The 18,865-nt window shown below is 38.1% G+C and overlaps 1 protein-coding gene across 1 annotated transcript; it reads right to left on the bottom strand.

Moving 5' to 3' along the window:
* Positions 1–15,561: 15,561 nt before the first annotated feature.
* On the bottom strand, positions 15,562–16,503 carry LOC106828999 (olfactory receptor 52E5). The gene has a single exon (XM_014837844.1). It carries the CDS (start codon positions 16,501–16,503, stop codon positions 15,562–15,564), a length of 942 nt encoding a protein of 313 aa, XP_014693330.1.
* Positions 16,504–18,865: the final 2,362 nt, after the last annotated feature.

The following is an 18,865-nucleotide window of genomic DNA, read 5'->3' as shown; positions in this document are numbered from 1 at the left end:
ATGATTCAGGGATTAAAACTTAGGTGGGAAAAATTATGTATCAGCTCTGTCCTATATTTCCATAAGTAACTAGGAAAATACCCCTCAGTGTGAATCAGAGAAATAAGAAGAATAGAAAATATACTCACTTTTTCTGAAAAGCCTTTTCCTTTTCAATAACCTCAAGTTCTGGATCCTCAGAGTGACTTGATCTATTTGAACAAGTGAGAAAGCAGTCAGTGGCTTCTCACTACCTGGTATTAATGTTGGGCATACTAATGTATAGCATGGGTTTAGCAAAAATCGTTACCTTCTGAGAGCTTACTTATTTTACAGAGGAAAATTGACTTGCAAGCACTTATAATGCAGTATAATGTGGCTCTAATGAAGATGATCTTACAAACAGTGCAAAAAAGACAAAAGTACACACAAGTAAAGCAATGTCATGTGATTGAAAAGTTGGCCTCAGACAGAAACGAATTCCTAGTCTGGGCCTTACACTCATTGTATGACCCTGACAAATATTTACACTCTGTGGTGTCTCATTTATGAAATAGAGAAATGATATTTAACTCCAGCTGTTGTTGTGAGAAGGGAAAGAGGCTATCATTTCCTGAGGTCCTATTAGGCTGGGAGACACAACAAACTGAGAACATCAGAGAAGGTTACCAAAAAGAGATATTCACCTAGAAGAGGAGAACTGCTCTTGTAGGCAATGCTAAGAGAAGAAAGGCCCGCCTAGGTGGAACTTCAGTAATGACCAATGATGAGGTGCTAGGGGCTGGTAGATCCTAAGTTCTTTGGGGGAAGGAGGTAGGAGAGCAGAGTGCCAAGAATCAATGTTTAATGTTATGCAGTGAGAGTCTTGCAAGGTCCACCTTATCCACCTTATAGTAGGCATTATCACGTATACTGTCAAGAACTACAGAAGATTTGAAACAGGGAATAGTTGTGCATAGATGAGAAAGGGGACTCACAGAAAAGTGATGGAGGCTTTTGGTGAGTCCTGAATAGTGCAAAAGAGAAGTGATTAAGATCTGAACAAAGGCTATGCAAGTGGAGAAGAAAGGATGTATTTGGGCCGTGGGGAGGACTACAGCATTTAGTGTAAGAAAGGATGAGGGAGGCTGGCCCTATGGTGTAGCAGTTAAGTTTGTGTGCTCTGCTTCGGCGGCCTGAGGTTCACGAATTTGCATCCCAGGGGAGGACCTACTCACTGCTCATCGAGCCATGCTGTAGCAGCATCCCACATACAAAATACAGGAAGATTGGCATAGATGTTAGCTTAGGGATGGTCTTCCTAATCAGAAAAAAAAAAATTCTAAAAATTCTTACCTTTAATAATGCAGATTCTGGCTCATGTCTTGTCATTTGGGATTGTGAGCTCATGATCAACAGAGCTATTTCTGTGGGATCCATTAAGATCATCCTAAGGCCATTTTATACTAATTTCTCCACTTGGGGTTCCCCACTCCACACAGTGTAAATTTCAAATTAATCAAAGCCATCCCTCTGAGAAGAGGAACAAGACAAAGGTGCCCGCTCTCATCACTCCTATTAAGCATAGTACTGGAGGTTTTGGCCAGAGAAATTAGGGAAGAAATATAAATAAAAGGAATCCAAAGTGGAAAGGGAGAAGTGAAACTTTAGCTATTTGCAGATGACATGATTCTATATATAGAAAACCCTAAAGAATCCACCAGAAAACTGTTAGAAATAATCAACAACTACAGTAAAGTTGCAGGGTAAAAAATCCATTTTAAAGAATCAGTTGCATTTCTATAGTGAAATAGCAGAAAGAGAAATCAAGAATACAATCCCATTTATAATCACAATAAAAAGAATAAGATATCTAGGAATACACTTAACCAAAGAGGTAAAAGTTCTGTACACTGAAAAGTATAAGACATTATTAAAAGAAATGGAAGTAGGCATAAAGAAATGGAAAAATATTCCATGTTCATGGGTTGAAAGAATAAACATAGTTAAAATGTCTATAGCACCTAAAGCAATCTACAGATTCAATGTAATCCCAATCAGAATCCCAATGACGTGACATTCTTCACATAAATAGAGCAAAGAATCAAAAAATTCATAGGTAACAACAAAAGACCCCCCAATAGCCAAAGCAATCCTGAGAAAAAAGAACAAGGCTGGAAGCATCAAAATCCCTGACTTCAAAACATACCACAAAGGTACAGTAATCAAAACAGGCACAAAACCAAACAGATCAATGGACCAGAATTGAAAGCCTAGAAATAAAACCATACATCTATGGACAGTGAGTCTTCGACAAAGGAACCAAGAACATACAATGGAGAGAGGAAAATCTCTTCAATAAACGGTGTTGGGAAAACAGGACAGCCATATGCAAAAGAATGAAAGTAGACCATTATCTTGTACCATACACAAAAATTACCTCTAAACTGATTAAAGATTGGAATGTAAGACCTGAAACCATAAAACTCCTAGAAGAAAATACAGGCAGTACACATCTGACATTGATCTTAGCAACTATCTTTGAGCAAAAAAAAAAGATCTCCTTTAGACAAACAAAAGAAAAAGTTAACAAATGGGATTCCATCAGACTAAAAAGCCTCTGCAAAGCAAAGGAAACTATGAACAAAATAAAAAGACAACCACCAACAGGGGGAAAATATTTGCAAATCATTTATCAGACAAGGGGTTGATCTCCAAAATATATAGAGAATTCATACAACTCAACAACAACAACAATAGGAAAACCCGACCAAAAAATGGGCAGAGAACATGAACATTTTTCCAAAGAAGAGGTACAGATGGCCAATAGACATATGAAATGATATTCAACATCACTAATTATTAGGGGAATGCAAATCAAAACTACAATGAGATATTACCTTACACTGGTCAGAATGGCTATAATTACCAAGATAAAAAAACAACAAATGTTGGAGAGGATGTGGACAAAAGGGAACCCTCATACACTGCTGGTACGAACGCAAACTGGTACAACCACTATGGGAAACAGTATGGAGATTTCTCAAAGAGTTAAAAAATAGAAATACCATACAATCCAGTTATCCCTCTACTGGGTACTTACCCAAATAACTTGAAATCAATGATGCAAAGAGATTTATGCCCCACTACGTTCATTGCAGCATTATTCACAGTAACCAAGATGTGGAAGCAACCCAAGTGCCCTTCTATGGATGAATGGATAAAGAAGATGTGGTATATATAGACAATGGAATACTACTCAGCCATTAAAAAGAAAAAAATCATCCCATTTGTAACAACGTGGATGGACCTTGAGAATATGATGTTAAACGAAATGAGCCAGACAGAGAAAGACAAATACAGCATCATTTCACTCATATGTGAACGATAACACATATACGGATAAATAGAACAGATTAGTGGTCACCAGAAGGTAAAGTATTTCAGAGCTGGGCAAAAGGGATAAAGGGCCACATATGTATGGTGATGGATAAAAATTAGACTACTGGGTGTGAGCATGATAAAGTGTATTCAGAAATTGGTAAATAATATTGTATGCCCCAAATTACACAATTCTATAAACTAACAAAACCAATAAAATTACTTGGGAAAAAAAAACCTACCTGAGGAAAACATTTTATTCTCCCTAAAGCCTAGTTCAAGATAAAATATGTGTGTATGTGTGTGTGAGTGTCCGTGAGTGTGTGTGTATTTCTTGTCCACTCCTTCACGTAAGTTAAGGCCCTTCAAGATTCCTGGCCCTATGGGGATGTGTATGTCTTAATTTCACCTCTTCCCCTTGTGAGTATCCAAATTCTTATGTTTTCCATTTGTATGATTATTTAAAATGAAAACCACTTTGTTGTAGAAACTGATGAATATTCCCATTACAGCCAGAGACTCAATGTCTATTTGTCAGTTTCAACATCATCTCCCAATCCTTTTGACTACTAGCAAATTTATTTTAATCATATGCATTTGAGAGGTTTATTATATTTGACTTTGTTGCTTAGCAGCCATGAAATGAAAGTCAGAAATGTTCCTTACAGTGAGGACAGGATTCATTTACTGATGTAGTGGTATGGAATAAACTTTCAGTACAGAGCATGAGAAAATGTTCCTAAATAACAAATGTCTGTCCTCTATAATCTTATAAACTTTGTGCTTGTAATTATTTTCTTTCCTCTGGATCCAGCAGGACTGGTAATTAAGCTGGTTACCTGTAATTTATCTACCTGAGTTCCAAACATGTACTGAGATCATCCAAAGCAATTGATTGGTGCTGAAAGTATGTGATATTGGTGACTCACTTTGGAGGATGAGATTATGAAAAGACAAAGAAAAGTCCTGGGATCACAGTCTAGAGAAGAAAAACTTACCTGAGCTTCTTGTGAAAAGCTTCAGAGGAAGGAGAGAATGGAGGAGAACATGTGTGGAATAGAGAAAACGGAGCAGAAAAAAAAAAATAAAGAACAAGGAAGAAAGAAAAAGACAGGGAGAGAGGAGTGAGGAAAGCGGGAGATGAAGAAAAAAGAACAAGGACATTAAGTGATTGTAGTTAATGTTTTATGTATGTAATTGAATAACAAATTAAACAGTGAAATAATTACTCTTGTTCATGTTTATCAGACAATGAAACTGAAATATGGAGAGTTTAAATTATTTTCCCAATTCATAGAGCTGGCAAAAGCATAGAGGATACTAAACCTGATTTTCAAACTTAAAATCCATATCTCTTTACGCTAAAAGTGAGAGTCAGAAGGCTCTTTTGCAAAAGTGTTTAGGCATATTGAACAATCTGTCACTCTGTGGAGACTGGGAAGAATGAGGCATGGTGATCATTGTAACATGCATATTATTTTGATGAATTATGCAATCCATTTGGCTGAGAAAAAAAGACTTGGCTGCAAAAGGAAAGTAATGTAGATGATACTAAGCACAGCAGTATTTACTCTGTAGCATAAAAATCAAGTGAAGAGAAAAGTAATTTTATAGTTTCAGAAATATGTTCTAGCTGGTTTTAATTGACTGGATAAATGTAGAGAGTTCCTCAGACTTCTCTTAAGTCAGAAACAAATCTGGGAGGTCAAGGAGACTGCTCTCACCAAGCTGTGAGGAGGCAAGATTCATGGACCCACAAATATCCCACTTCTGGGCTCAAGCTACAGATAAATCATATTTAGTTTTACAGGGGTAAGCTTAGGTGTAAGGAAAAAGCCCCTTCTCAAACAGGACATGTTTCTTAATTCTATTATAAACATCCAAGTAAATGCAATAAATTCAGTGACTTTATTGAGGAAATCTGCAAAAGTCTTTTCTTCTCCAGAGTATTAACTCATCAAGTCCCTCCTCCTCCCTATCTCCTAACAACAGAAGCTCCTTACAGACCACAAGAACTCTGCATAAACTCAAGGCTGAACTGAAAATTCATTGATCCATTGAGTCAAATACCTGGTTCCTAACGTCATCACAGCAGAACGTCAAGGCGGGTTTCAGGAATATGTTTGGAGAGTCCTGGCTAGGGGCTGGATCTCAGGGGAGACTCAGATCCCTGTATCTCATCCATTGAAATTCTTCTCCTGAGATGCAGCTTACTGACGTTCTACCCAGAGGTCCTTTCTCCTTTCTACCAGAGATGATGGGGATGATGGGAAAAGATAAATGTTTCTAAACGTTGTCTTTCATATGAGTCTAAAATTAAACTTGATGATCTACATAATAGGGCATATGGAGGAGACAAACAAGAAGCAGATCAGGGTCTAGGGCTCACAGGGTTTCCGAGAGACCATGGGAGCCACCAGAGGTTCTCCTACCAATTCGCACCCTTCCTACTCCAAAAGTAGGATTTCAGTTTGACAGTTGACATATAAAAATGACAGAGACAAGGCTAAGTTTACCAAACAGAATTCTTTTTCCTCCTAGACACATGAAGGAATTTACATTTTCTGGGCTCACCTGCATTTAGGTGAGGCTATAAGACTAAGCTTGGCCAAGGAAATGCCATGCCCTTCTTCCAGGAATGGTCTTTACAAACTCCTGATGTCATCTACACTATTTCTTTTCCTCCTCCTCTGGCCATATGGGAGTCATCCACTGGAAGACACTGAAGCCCTAGAAATGGTTGAACCACGCGATGGAAGGAGGCTAGGTCCCTGAATGACTGCGTGGAGGAGAGCTTACATGCATTGGACTAGATGTCATCAAAAAGTAAAACTGTGTTGTGTTAAACCACTGACAAACTGGAATTGTTTGTTTCAATAGCTGGCAAGTTATCTTGACTAAGACTGCAGACAGTGAGATAACTGACATAAAGTGCTAGAAAGATCATATAACAAGGAGAGCTGGCATGTCTACTAAATGGTAACTCTAGGAAAAATGATTGGAACAATTCAAAATAATAGTATGTGTTTGCAATTGTTGATCCCTTTGGCATGATGTTATGAGAAAAAGTAGGCTAGTTTTAAAGAAGAAATTATTGATAGTAGAGAAAGTCCATAATTGTGAAGTCTTAAAAAATTGTCCTACTGCTTGGGAGGTCAAAGGTGAAGAGAAAGTTTTAAAATGCCTTTGAGTAATAGAGGCTCATGGAAACCAGCCTTGGGAAAAGGCTAGATTACATGTATAGCTGTCCTACTCAAGTCTGATAGCTTTAGATAGACACCATTAGGTAGATAAGGAATGGCATGGGGAAAGAGTAAAGACGTAAAGAAAAGAAAGAAATATTAAATTATGCCTAAGAAAATCCTTTCAGTTTGTGTCTTGTTTGGGTCTCAGCCTGTTGATAGTGATGCTATTGGCTAGCAATACCTGGAGGCAGTCACCTGGGCCTCTACTACTTTTTGAGAGCCCCCATAGACATTTCCCCAACTGGAACCAAAGTTGAGGCTGGACCAGCCCTTGTAGTTTTTATTATGATTGAAAGATTTTCCTCAACAACAACCCACAGGTAACATTATAAAAACAAAGTTTATTGCTCACAAGTCCTGGAGGGTATGCAACACACCTAGGGCCACACAGCAGGTCTTAGATGGAGAGAGAAAGTCCTGAAGTCCTTCCTTTGCTTTGTCAAAGATGAGGTGCTTAGGGTTTCATGATTTCACTCTTTATTGGCGAATTTAAAACATAGCAGTGGAAATTAAAGTGGGGGAAGGGAAAACGCAGGATCACTCAAAAGGTCAGACATCTAGGTTAACCAGAGCTCTCTAAAAAGGGAAATTTCATGGGTGAGATAGCTTCTCTCTTTATCTAGTTGTGTAGCTGGCAATGTGTTTATTTGAAATGGATGTCTTCAAAGTGGATGCCTCCTTAGCAATCAGAAGCTTAAAGACAGGCACTTACATTATGGTCAAAAGAGCAAATTATCAGGAACTTATACTACAATATGTACTGGAATAGCACAGAGAACTGACCTGATATGGATAGATCAGAAACCTGTTAGGATTAAGAGGCCATTCATTTCCAAAGAAAGATGACTTGGCTTTTAAACAAAGTTTTTGGTTAAGAATTAAAACAATTTTTATCCTAATATCTTACAACAGAAAGCAGTCTCCAAATGCAGTGTCTGCAAAAGAAGTCACATTCTCCAATGCCTGCTTCATGTAAGGTCATGGGGCACTTTGAAGAAGGCACAACCCCCTAAAGGCAGAACAAGGGCACATAGAAACAATGGCCAAGATAGCTCCTCCCAGAGAACATAAACAGTGTCTCATCAGGGAACCTCACCCACTGTCAGGAGGTAAAAATATTGCCATGCCTGGCCCAGGTATTCCAGCATTACCACTGACAAGTTACTGCTAAATGTATTCCACGCTTCACTTCCAACTGGGAATCTTTATGGCTGTTACCCATAAAGTTTCTGCTCCACCATTAAATACATGGTGGGAGGAGGAAGATGGTTTGTCCAAGAGGAGCCACATCAGGACCTGACAGAGAGGACCACACGCTCCTTGAGATCTTGGAGTTTGGCTGCATACCGTGACTGAGTGAAAGTTTGGGTAGTCTCACTCAGGAAGAGGTTATGTATATTTTACATGCAAGAGTCTCCTATATTTCTCTTGAGAAATGAACATTCAGTGACCCAGCCTCTCCTATAGATGGCTGAATCTATGTGAAGAGTCTGGTCACTGGAATGATAGAGAAAGTGATATAAATCTCTCCTGGGTTGGGCATGAAAAACCTCCTACAAGATTCTGGACACTCTCTCCCTTTGCTCCCCTGACAGCCAGATTCACAAGTACCAGTGAAGGTCTCTAAGGAACCGGAACATGGAGGATCCACACTTGGAAGAAGCTTAGGTCCCTAAATGTTGACATGAAGCAATGCCCCCACGTGTTGGAATGGGATGTTGATAAGAAATAAACTTATACTCTGTTACGTTACTGTGATGTCTTTTTGTAGTAACCAACTTTACTTGCGTTGACTCATTCAATCAATGATGGCTTGTGATATATGCTGCCTTTGCTATCTATAACCTGGAGTGTGAAAAACTTCAGAAAACTACAAAACTATCCATTTGGATTCTCAAAATGCAGCTCACCCCTAGACAATGTACTAGGAACAAGGGATTTATGTAGCAAATGTGCCCAATGTCTCACTTTTGTATCTGGTCCCTATTAGTTGAACGACCATTAGTAATTTATCTTTTTGCTCAGTTGCCTAATCTGCAAAAATGGAAATAAAAATAATTCATGGACTGTTTTGGACACAACTTGTCTGAAAGTAGTTTATCTCTTGGTAACTATTTATACCAATCATTACTGTGTTAATCACACATAAAGCACTCAATAACTAATTTTTGGTTGAGCAGATAAAGAAATGAATAAATGTCATCATTATATATAACCCCTAAGCAAATACTGCTAATGTAACATTTTATTAAATACCAAGATATGTTCTACCCTTATGAATACCAGGCACGTCATTCATTTGATATTGACTCTTAAATGTCAATGAAGAAAAGAAAATGAGAGTATAAATTGTTATATCCCTTTTACTTTTAAACGAATCATTGAAATCTCCATGTGCCCTATGAGCAGGAAGCACAACATATTCTTCTTGAAGCTACCCACTCTGCTCCTCCTAAGTTCTGGAGATCCTGGGAGTTTTCCGAATATTAGTCATCAGTCCCCTTTCAAACACGAAGGGGACCGCTATTCCTCTTGTTAGCCACAAGGTGGCACTGTTGACTTGTCATCCTTGAAGCGTTTACAAACTCCTGGCTGTAACGCCCTGCTGTTTAGACTCCCTGACTGCTCGCCTTTGATGTCCCATCCTTGGCTTTTGAGGTCGCAGCTCTCATTATTAACACACATATACTTAGAATATATCCGGAAGCGCAATAGCGTGTCAGGATGATTGTGTACTGAGAGGCTCCCGATCTCTGCTTTATATGTGAGAAACGTCGTTTTGTTCCGTCAACAATGTTTAGGTCTTTCTTTTGAAGACTGGTATCCAGCATAGATTTCCTTTTGCCTCCAGATAATTTAATTCCAGGGGACTTGCTCTCTCTTGCCACTAGGTCTTGAATTAAATCTGTTCTCTTCCTGAATAGCAGTGCTCTATGCTTTCACATCTTCTTTCTCAAAAGCCTCTGTGTTCCTCATGCAAATTCCTCCTGCAAATGTGATTAACCCTCAAACCAGGGAGTGAGGGGAGTGGCTGTTGGTAGGCCCCTCCCTCCCCCTTGTCATGTTCTCAACACACTCCCTTCCAGCACAGGTGGACCATAGTCAGCTGATGTCAGTGATGACTCTTCACAGATTTTTTTCAGTTAAACTGACAAAACATTTGTACTCCACCAGTTTAAAATGCCTTTAGTTTATGCTACTTCATTCTGTTCTCCCAAGACATGTGCAAACATTGTACTAAGAGTTTTTTTTATGCTATGGGAACTTCAAGGCAGAGTTGTCTCTGCCCTTCAAGATCTGGCTCTGTGCGTTACCCTGCTCCCCCATCACCCTTACTGATGGTGAACTCTCCCCAAAGCCTGTCGTGGGACCGTTGTGTACAGTTCCTCGAACTACCTGCACTGGATGTGACAATACTGTGAGAAACTGTGGCCATTAACATCTTTTCTTAGAAGCAGAGCCGACATCAAACTTATGTACGTGGCTTGTTTGTTCCTTACATTTAGGATTCTGTTACCATGGATCTAGAGATTCTTTGTAGAAACTATTTGTCAACTTTTCATTTAGCCACTTTAAATATTAAGTAAGGAAATGTTTACTGAGCCCATCAATGTGCCAAAATTGTGTTAGTAGTGAGTAGTGACAGTAGTAAGGAATAACAACTGCTATGTTGGTCCCTACATCCTTTACAAATCACTACAACAAGTTACTAGTTTCTCTCCCTGTATACACTCAGTTTGAGTCAAGCTTCTTGTAACTATGTTGGCTATTTTCATTGATCTACAGGTGCCTGGTTTAAGAATTGATATGTGAATTTTGACCAATTAGCAGACTCCTTTTTGAGTCCCTTCTGGGTTTGCACCTGGGTCAAAGTGTAGCCGAGGTAGAGAGAGCTCTTCTAGGGAGACCAATAGAGTGGACCAGAGATTTGAAAATATCACCTGGGTAATATGTATCATATTCATATGAATTATATCCTTTCTGCTAGATTTTTAAAAACTCATTTTTATAATCATCCCCAGAAAGCTCTTATGAAAATTAAATATTATCATGTACAGACACTGCTATTTTGCAAAAGCTCAAAACATTTGAGCTTTTAATTTCATTATCATTACTATCATTATTATCAGTATATAAGGACATTGAGATTATTAGTATTGTTTTAGGTAATCAGTTTTGATGTTTGCCCTTCTGTCCTCTGAGGGACAGTAGGAAGATGGTTGTGGATAAAACTCTTTCAGCAGCCATGAGTTGGAGAGAACCCTTATTAGAGAATTCCATTCTGAAAAAGACAAGTGACATCTGTGGCTCTGGCTTGAGAAAGTGAGAGCCAAGCCTGAGGGTATTAAGTGAATGTCATCTTCTTTCCTGCTGTTAGTGAGTGTGGCTTTGGAAGAATCTGCCCCTGGAGCCCCCAGCAGCACTGAGTTGCAGTTACTCTATCTAATCCCCACAATGGGGGACAGTCGATCTCTATTCCTGCTTCCAGTTTAATGCCGAATTCTTTCATGGCTGTGAAAGCTGCCCCTGTAACATTATGTCGTGTCTCTTCACCTACCTACACTGTCTCCACTTCCTTGGGAGCTACTGTGCTCTTCAGGGTGCTGTTATAGCTGTCCCTCATGTCCTCATAAGCTTTCAGACTCAGAACCAACTATAGCTGTGCTGTCATTAACTCCTCTCTCAGCCCTAAACTCATCCATTCATAATCAGCTTTATGATGCTGGGGTTTGGACTCTGGGATTACTCTTTGTCAGCTGGCTCTCTTTCAGTTTGTACCCACAGAGAGCAAGAAAAAAAGACTGGAAAGTTGAAGCTGGGGAGGAATACTTGCTCCTTCCAGTCAGTTCCATTTTTGTCAGTGTCCCTCAGCAATGACTCTTCGTCTTGATGGTGGAGATGATTCTCTTCTCCAGATTTTGTTGGTTTGTTTGTTGGTTGATTTGGGTTTGGATTTGGGTTTTGGAATTCCCAGGATCAAATCAGCCTTACTGTACATCCTCAGAAGTACTAGCTGCAACAGGATAGAGTCCTATGCTCAAAGATCTTAGTCCTAGCTCTAAGGGCATCTCCTCTGAGACTGTGACACTAGTACCAGTTAGAGGCAGTGCCCTCCTCAGGGATCTTAGACTCAGCTGTATGGGCCTACCTCCAACCTTCTAGGTTCTGATGACCCAAGCTCTTCCCAAGTGGGAGTTCCTCATTCTTCTCCCACTTCAGTCCCTGGTAATCACAAATCTACATTCTGTCTCTATAGATTTGCCTACTATGGACGTGTAATATAATTGGAATCATACAGTATGTGGCCAGTTATTTCTATCTTCTTGACATAAAGCATATTTTCTTCAATTTTCACCCATTTTGTAGCATGTTAACAGTACTTTATCATGGGTGAATAATATTCCATTGTAAGGATATACCACAATATGTTCATCAGTTGATGGACATTTGTGCTATTACCACTTTTTGGCCTCTATGACATTCACGACAAATCTTTGTATTGACATACATTTTAAGTTTTCTTGGATATAAACCTAAGAGTGGAATTTTGGTTCATATTGGTTACTCTGTTTTTAAGTTTTTGAAAAACTGCCAAAGTGTTTTTCCAAATGGTTACATTATGTAATATTCTCACTATCAATATATGAGGGCTCGGACTTCTCTACATCCTTGTCAGCACTTGTTATCACCTGTGTTTTTGATTATAGCATCCTAGTGGGTGTAAAGTGGTATCTTGTGATTTTGATTCGTATTTCCCTATTGACCAATGATTTTGAACGTTTTTTAATGTGGCTATTGGACATTATGTATCTTCTTAGGAAAAATTTGTATTCAGATCCTTTGTCCATTTTTAATTGGGTTATTTGCTTTTTGTTGTTGAGTTGTGAGAGTTCTTTGTATATTCATATATATATCAGATATAAATATATATATATAACATATAAAATATGTATATATATGTATCTTATCAGATATATGGTTTGTAAATATTTTCTCATCCTGTAGGGTATTTTTTCACTTTCTTGGTGCTGTCCTTTGAGGTATAAAGTTTTTAATTTTAGTAAAGTCCAATTTATCTATTTTTCTTCAGTTTTTTCTCCTTTAGTACTAAAACTAAGAAACCATTGCCAAATTTATGAAGGTAATGGAGATTTATCCCTATGTTTTCTTCTAAGTGTTTTTAGTTTTAGCTCTTACACTTAGGTTTTTAATACATCTTGAATTACTTTTTGTTTATGGTATGATTCTACTCACTTCTTACTCTAGTATTTTATAGATTTGAACTGATTTTTCCCATTTCTCATTACTTTGCTGAGAGAATTCCTAGTCAAGAGCACTCTCTTCTGTCAGTAACCCGATGTTATGGTTTCTTTGGGAAGATGCATAGTGAGATTCAGAATCAGGCAGCCATAATTTTCCTAGGACCAATGAGAATATATACACACACATACACATCCACCTCTGTATGTATGTATGCATATATGTCTGTGCTTGCTATTGTTACTCTGTGCACTTTGGGTATTATGTCTTTAGTTTTCATTATCATGTAGGTCATATCTGGATTTTTAAATATCTTTAGTTGCCAACACTAAAGGCTTCATTATTAACAATTTTTTCAGATCATTCTATCAAGAATTTGGGAAGGAAATTGTATTACCTACAAATGATGATGAATTTTACCTTTTTTGATAGGCATGTTTTCTTCATTTACTAATTGGGTTTTATTATATCAAGTTGATATATAATAAATGTTTTAATAAATAATTTCAAAAAGCTAATTGTAAAAACAATATTTCTGATTTTTAATAGGAATTATATACTTAAAAAGGAATAATTTTTCTTAAATGTTAATAAACTGCCTATTTATTTTTGCTCTACACATTTAAAAAATTCAACATTTCGAACTTTTCATTAGCTTCAAGATTTATGGAGTTTACCATATAATATTTATGCATTAATTGGTTGATAGAGTGGATTTAATTGGTATATTTTCTAATATTGAATCATTATTCTTCTCTATAATTATTCCATATAGGCAGTGTTTGATATGGGCATACAACTTGGAATGTGAAATTAGCCACATGATATTAGTGAAGAAATTTGTCATTTGAAGTCTAAATTTTCACTCATGTAAACTGACATTAAAATTAATACTATATTTTAGGGTTATCTTGAAAATTAAGGGAGGTAATGGAAATAAAGCACTTGGCACTTAGTAAGTACTATTTTAATAATATCTATCATTTTCTTTTTAAACTACATAACCAAACTGATTTGTCAAATTTATTAATAATTTTGTATCTGCATTTGAATGTGGTTGACTTGTAGGTTTCTTCCTTCTGAATTTTTCCTTTCTGTATTTTCTTTCTCCTCTCTTTTCTGATTCTTGCCATAAAGATAATGTTATTTTTTCTAAAATGATTTTTGCAATCTTTTTAGTATTGCAAAAAGACGTAGCATAGGAAACACTGGAAAAGCAATCATGGACTGGCATCTTACTCGGAAGATAAATCTGCAATGACTATTTTGTCATCTATCTTCATCATTTTGATCTGTTCAGTTTTTTAAAATCTTGTTTGTGTCAATTTTGTAATTCTATTTAGAAAATTATAATTTTTTCTTTACATATTTATACGAAGTATCGTTTCTTTGGTTCACTTCCTCTCTCAGTTTACATTACAGTCACTTTGGCCCTATGCTTTGCATATCCCTTGAATGCCCTACGTTGAGTTTCCATCAGGCTCTCATTTCCAATTAGAAGCCCACTTCGTTTTTGCACCTGCTAGAATACCCAAAGAAATCAATGGTCTTATTTAGCTTCCATACTCTAATGGGAATGACTTTATGTCAGCGCTCACTCTATTACAGTCTGCCCTAAGGCTCACCCTAACAAGAACTGTGAGAGATGGGGTTTCCCTGAGTCCTCAAGACGAGAGAGTCTTCTTAACTCTTCAGGCTTTATAGTCTCCTGACTTAAGATTCTCTGACCAAGGTTAGGGCTAAGAGTCCCAAAAGATCCTGAAGCACTGGGGAAATCTGGAGTTGGAGACTGCACTTCATAGTGTGACTATACACTAGAATTGAATTTAGTAAGGTAGATCTATGTATGCTAGAAGTAACAACCATACTAGAAATGCATTTGTTTATTTACTTTTTTGTGTATGAGGAAGACTTGCCCTGAGGTAACATCTATGCTAATCCTCCTCTACTTTGTATGTGAGGTGCCTCCACAGCATGGCTGATGAGTGGAGTAGGTCCACACCTAGGATCTGAACCAGCAAACCTGGGTTGCCAATGCAGAGTGTGCAGAACTTTAACTGCCCGGCCACTAGGCTGGCCCCTATTTCCAGAGTTTTTAATGTTTTACAAGATTCAAAATTTCCACAACAGTTTTTTTGAGTTCATACGGCCAAAATAATATTGTTTGACAGCACTTTATTGACAAGGATACTGAAGCTTAAAGAGCTCTAAGTGAAATTCTAAAGTAAATCTTTCAGTTAAGGCCAGAGCATGAATTTAAACCTGGATCTATGACGCCTAGTTAATTTCTCTTATCACAGTATCCTGCTTGGTTTTCATGAAATCCCACATCATTTTTACAGGCATGAACTTCAGCCTCTGCCATGTGCATAAAGAGATCTCCACGTGGAAAGAAATTATTCAAGGCAATTGTGGGGCCGCAATTTTTTGCAAACCTTTTTCTCCCTTTAGGAATTTTGTAGTATCAGTGGGGTGTACATGTGAGTATATATTTTTGTACTTTTCTTTGGGAAAAATAGAGAGATTGTTTTGAAATCTTTGAGCTATGCCTTCCAATGGAGTGTACAAATTACAAGGAATGGGGGGCAGGGTAGTGTAATTGGCTTGTGTGGGAATGCTAGATGAGTATAACAAAAATATTTCCAGTGTTTACTTCTGTCTTGATCTTATTATTGTTTCACTGAACTTTTGTGGAAGAGCCTCCTGGGGCTAAATGTCAATAGCTTTTAGGGTTAAGCATCCTTAGTACACGCTCCCTTATCTGTTTTGTCCTGACCCCATAGATAACAGGATTAAGGGCAGGGGGAACAACCACATACAGATTGGCCAAAAGTATGTGAATGCAATGAGGAATGTTGTGGCCAAAGCGATGTGTCATGAAAGAGAAGAGGGCTGGGAGGTAGAAAGCTAACATGACACAGACATGGGAGCCACATGTGCTGAGTGCCTTGAGCCGGGCATCCCAGGATGGGAGATGGAAGACTGCCCGGAGGATTTGGATATAGGAAAATCCAATCACAGAAAGGTCAATGTATCCCACTGAGAAAGCAATCAAACCATAGATAACATTGATCCTAATACTGGCACAAGACAACTTTGCCAAGCCCATGTGTTCACAATAGGTGTGGGGGATAATCCGGGCACCACAGAAAGGCAATCTCAGGATGAGAAATATGAATGGAGTCACAAACACCAAAGTCCTGACAATGATGACTAGGCCAAGAATGGCTATCACCTTACTGGTGAGGATCATGCTATATCTCAGAGGGTTGCAGATGGCAATATATCGGTCTATGGCCATGACTGTCAACACCACAGACTCCAGGCCAGTGCATATGTGGATAGTGTACATCTGTGTGATGCAAGCACCAAACACAATCTCCCTGAGATTGAACCAGAAAATACTCAGCATCTTGGGGATGGTGGCTGTGGACAGGCCAAGGTCAGTGCAGGCCAACATGGCCAGGAAGTAAAACATGGGTTGCTGGAGGCTGTGTTCAGTCTGGATCACAAATAGGATAGTGCTATTCGCCAGGAGGGCTATTAGATACACTGCAAAGAAGGGGAAGCCAATCCAAATGTGCACATCTTCCAGCCCTGGAATCCCCATCAGAAGGAAGGAAGATGGGTGGAACTGTGTATTGTTGGGATGCAGCATATCGTCAGGAATTGGTTATAGACACATTTTTTGCAGGAGTTTTCTTGCTTCCAGTGAGAGACCTTAATCTCTTTCATAGCATGTCTCCTGTTTTCTGGAGAAACAGAAAATCCATTCTTTAATTCCATAATACAGCAGAAGAGACCTAGAGAGGGAACATGAGGCACAGTTAAAGGGATATTCTCACTTCAAAATATTTGCCTCTCGTACATAGAAAATGATGCAGAAAATTTCCAAATACAGCAATCCTGCACTTCTCATGTCTTTCTCCCCTTCAGTCTCTAAGGAAGAAGCTGCATATGGTATTATATTAGCAAATATTTATTGGTAATTTTATCTGTAAATCAGGGGGTAAAGCATAAACAAGATGCTATGTGTGTGTGTGTAAAATATCACTGGACTGGGACTGAAGTGGAGATGGTGACTCATCCATTCTGATGGTTCATGGGAGAGATACATTCTTGCAAGGTGGATCAAGGTAGATACATTCTTGTAAGAAAAATTTAGAAGATTCTATGTGGGAGGGAACCCAGTAAAGGTGAAGGACTGGATAGCTGGTGTTTGGATCTGAGCTAAGGAATGGATTTAAATAATGTAGACACACTGTGTGACTACTATATAATTCCAGCAAAATAATACTCCTTCTTAGAACTATAAAGTCTTATCACTCACTATGTTATATTACGTTTTCTGTCTTAAACAAAATCACATTGGATGCTCCCATAAGAGCTTTTTATGGTTATGATCTTCTTTTCTGCCTTCTTCATGTTGCATTATATTAATGAATAATCCCTTCATGCACATGTGACAATGTCTCTTTTATTTTTAAAGCTAGCGCAATACCAAGGTCAGATACCTGCTTTAACTTGGGAATAATCTAGTCTGTGTTAGTGCTGTAGCTAGTTTCCTTGATATAGTGATGGACAATAATGTTTAAGTTGGCAGCAGGTTTATTTACTCTAACAATGGAATCTATCTGGTGTGCCTTGCGGTTGTGTCTGGATCGTAACTGGCCCTGTGTCATGGTGGAGCCCATTGGGTGTTTGGGTGTGTGCAAATGAAACGAGGCCATCATTGGAAATTTCGCTATTACAGGGTATATTCTACAGGCAGGCTCTGGAGCATAGGTGGAATATTTATAGTGCCTGGGCTTGCTGGATCTAGGCAGTGCCACATCTAGGGCAGGGCCAGGTACTGTTTTGCCTTGATGCTCCTTTGAGTAGAATGAGTTCTAATATGGTGGTACCAGTTTTAAAGAAAAAAATTCCTGTGACATGTCTTTAACTGGGGCCCAAAGGATTGCTCTAGAAATATAATGACATGTCATTTGGATTAGCGTATGCTCATATTATGCCCTTTTTTTAAAAATAATACATTGTGGAGTTTATTCCAAAGGTATGCAATGGTTTTGCTTGAGGGAAGGAAGCTGCCTAATGATTTTTTAACTCCCTGGATTATATTAGTTCTATCTTTTCCTCCTAATCCTAATGGAGTCTGATCATGTGACAGTCAGTATCAACACCTTTCACCCACCAATGATGCTTGATTAGATTCACCCTTCTATTCACCTCTACTGTATGCTGGGGTAGCATCCAATCTGTCAGAGAATTCTTTTTATTTCACTTTCTAATAAAAAGAATAATAACTCAGGTTGTGTTAGGAAAAGCAAAAGTCTAGCTAACACGTGCCAGGCACTTGCTCATTGCTTTACAAGTGTTATTTTATATAAAGGTTAAAATAGGTCTCAGATTGTCGCTTCTCCTTTCTCCATTTACAGAGAAGATAAATAAGGCTCAGGCCAAGGGATTAACAACCCTATCTGACTTAATAACTGCGGTTATTAATCAGCAATTTTTATATATGTAAATTGGGAGTAACAATACTGATCATGCAGGGCCGTTCTGAGACTTAGAACTTATAGACATGGGATGTGACTACTCTGCCTGCCCTGCATATGGATGATGCTAAATAAATGTAAGCCTAGTTATTATTATTACTGATGATGAGAGAAGAAGTATTTCCTGAGAGCACCTCTTTTCATCCAACTTTTCACTTCCTGCTTTTAAATTCTTATTATTTCTCATGCAATATATTTCTTATCTCTATTAATGTGTAAAATCTTTCTGAGTACAAAGATTTGAAAATTTGCAATAATTTTTCATGTATTCTATTATTTATTCTTTTGTAGTTAATTATTAAGACCTGCTGGTTCTGTTTCTGAAATTTCTGTCTATATTTTAATTTCTATCTATTTTTATTTTAACTGATATCCTTTGACAGAGCAACGTTGTTAAATGGACCTGTTACCAAGTTGTTCTACCTGTCTTTTCAGTTGCTGCGTTTCCTGCAAGCAAATGCTTCT

The sequence above is a fragment of the Equus asinus genome, chromosome 20, assembly GCF_041296235.1.
Source record: "Equus asinus isolate D_3611 breed Donkey chromosome 20, EquAss-T2T_v2, whole genome shotgun sequence".
Classification (NCBI taxonomy): domain Eukaryota; kingdom Metazoa; phylum Chordata; class Mammalia; order Perissodactyla; family Equidae; genus Equus; species Equus asinus.
Note: the sequence above shows the minus strand (reverse complement) of the source record. Positions and strands in the feature narration are given on the sequence as shown.

Bases quoted from the DNA above. Each gene is read 5' to 3' on its own strand.
- LOC106828999 (XM_014837844.1), bottom strand. From the start codon at position 16,503: ATGCTGCATCCCAACAATACACAGTTCCACCCATCTTCCTTCCTTCTG.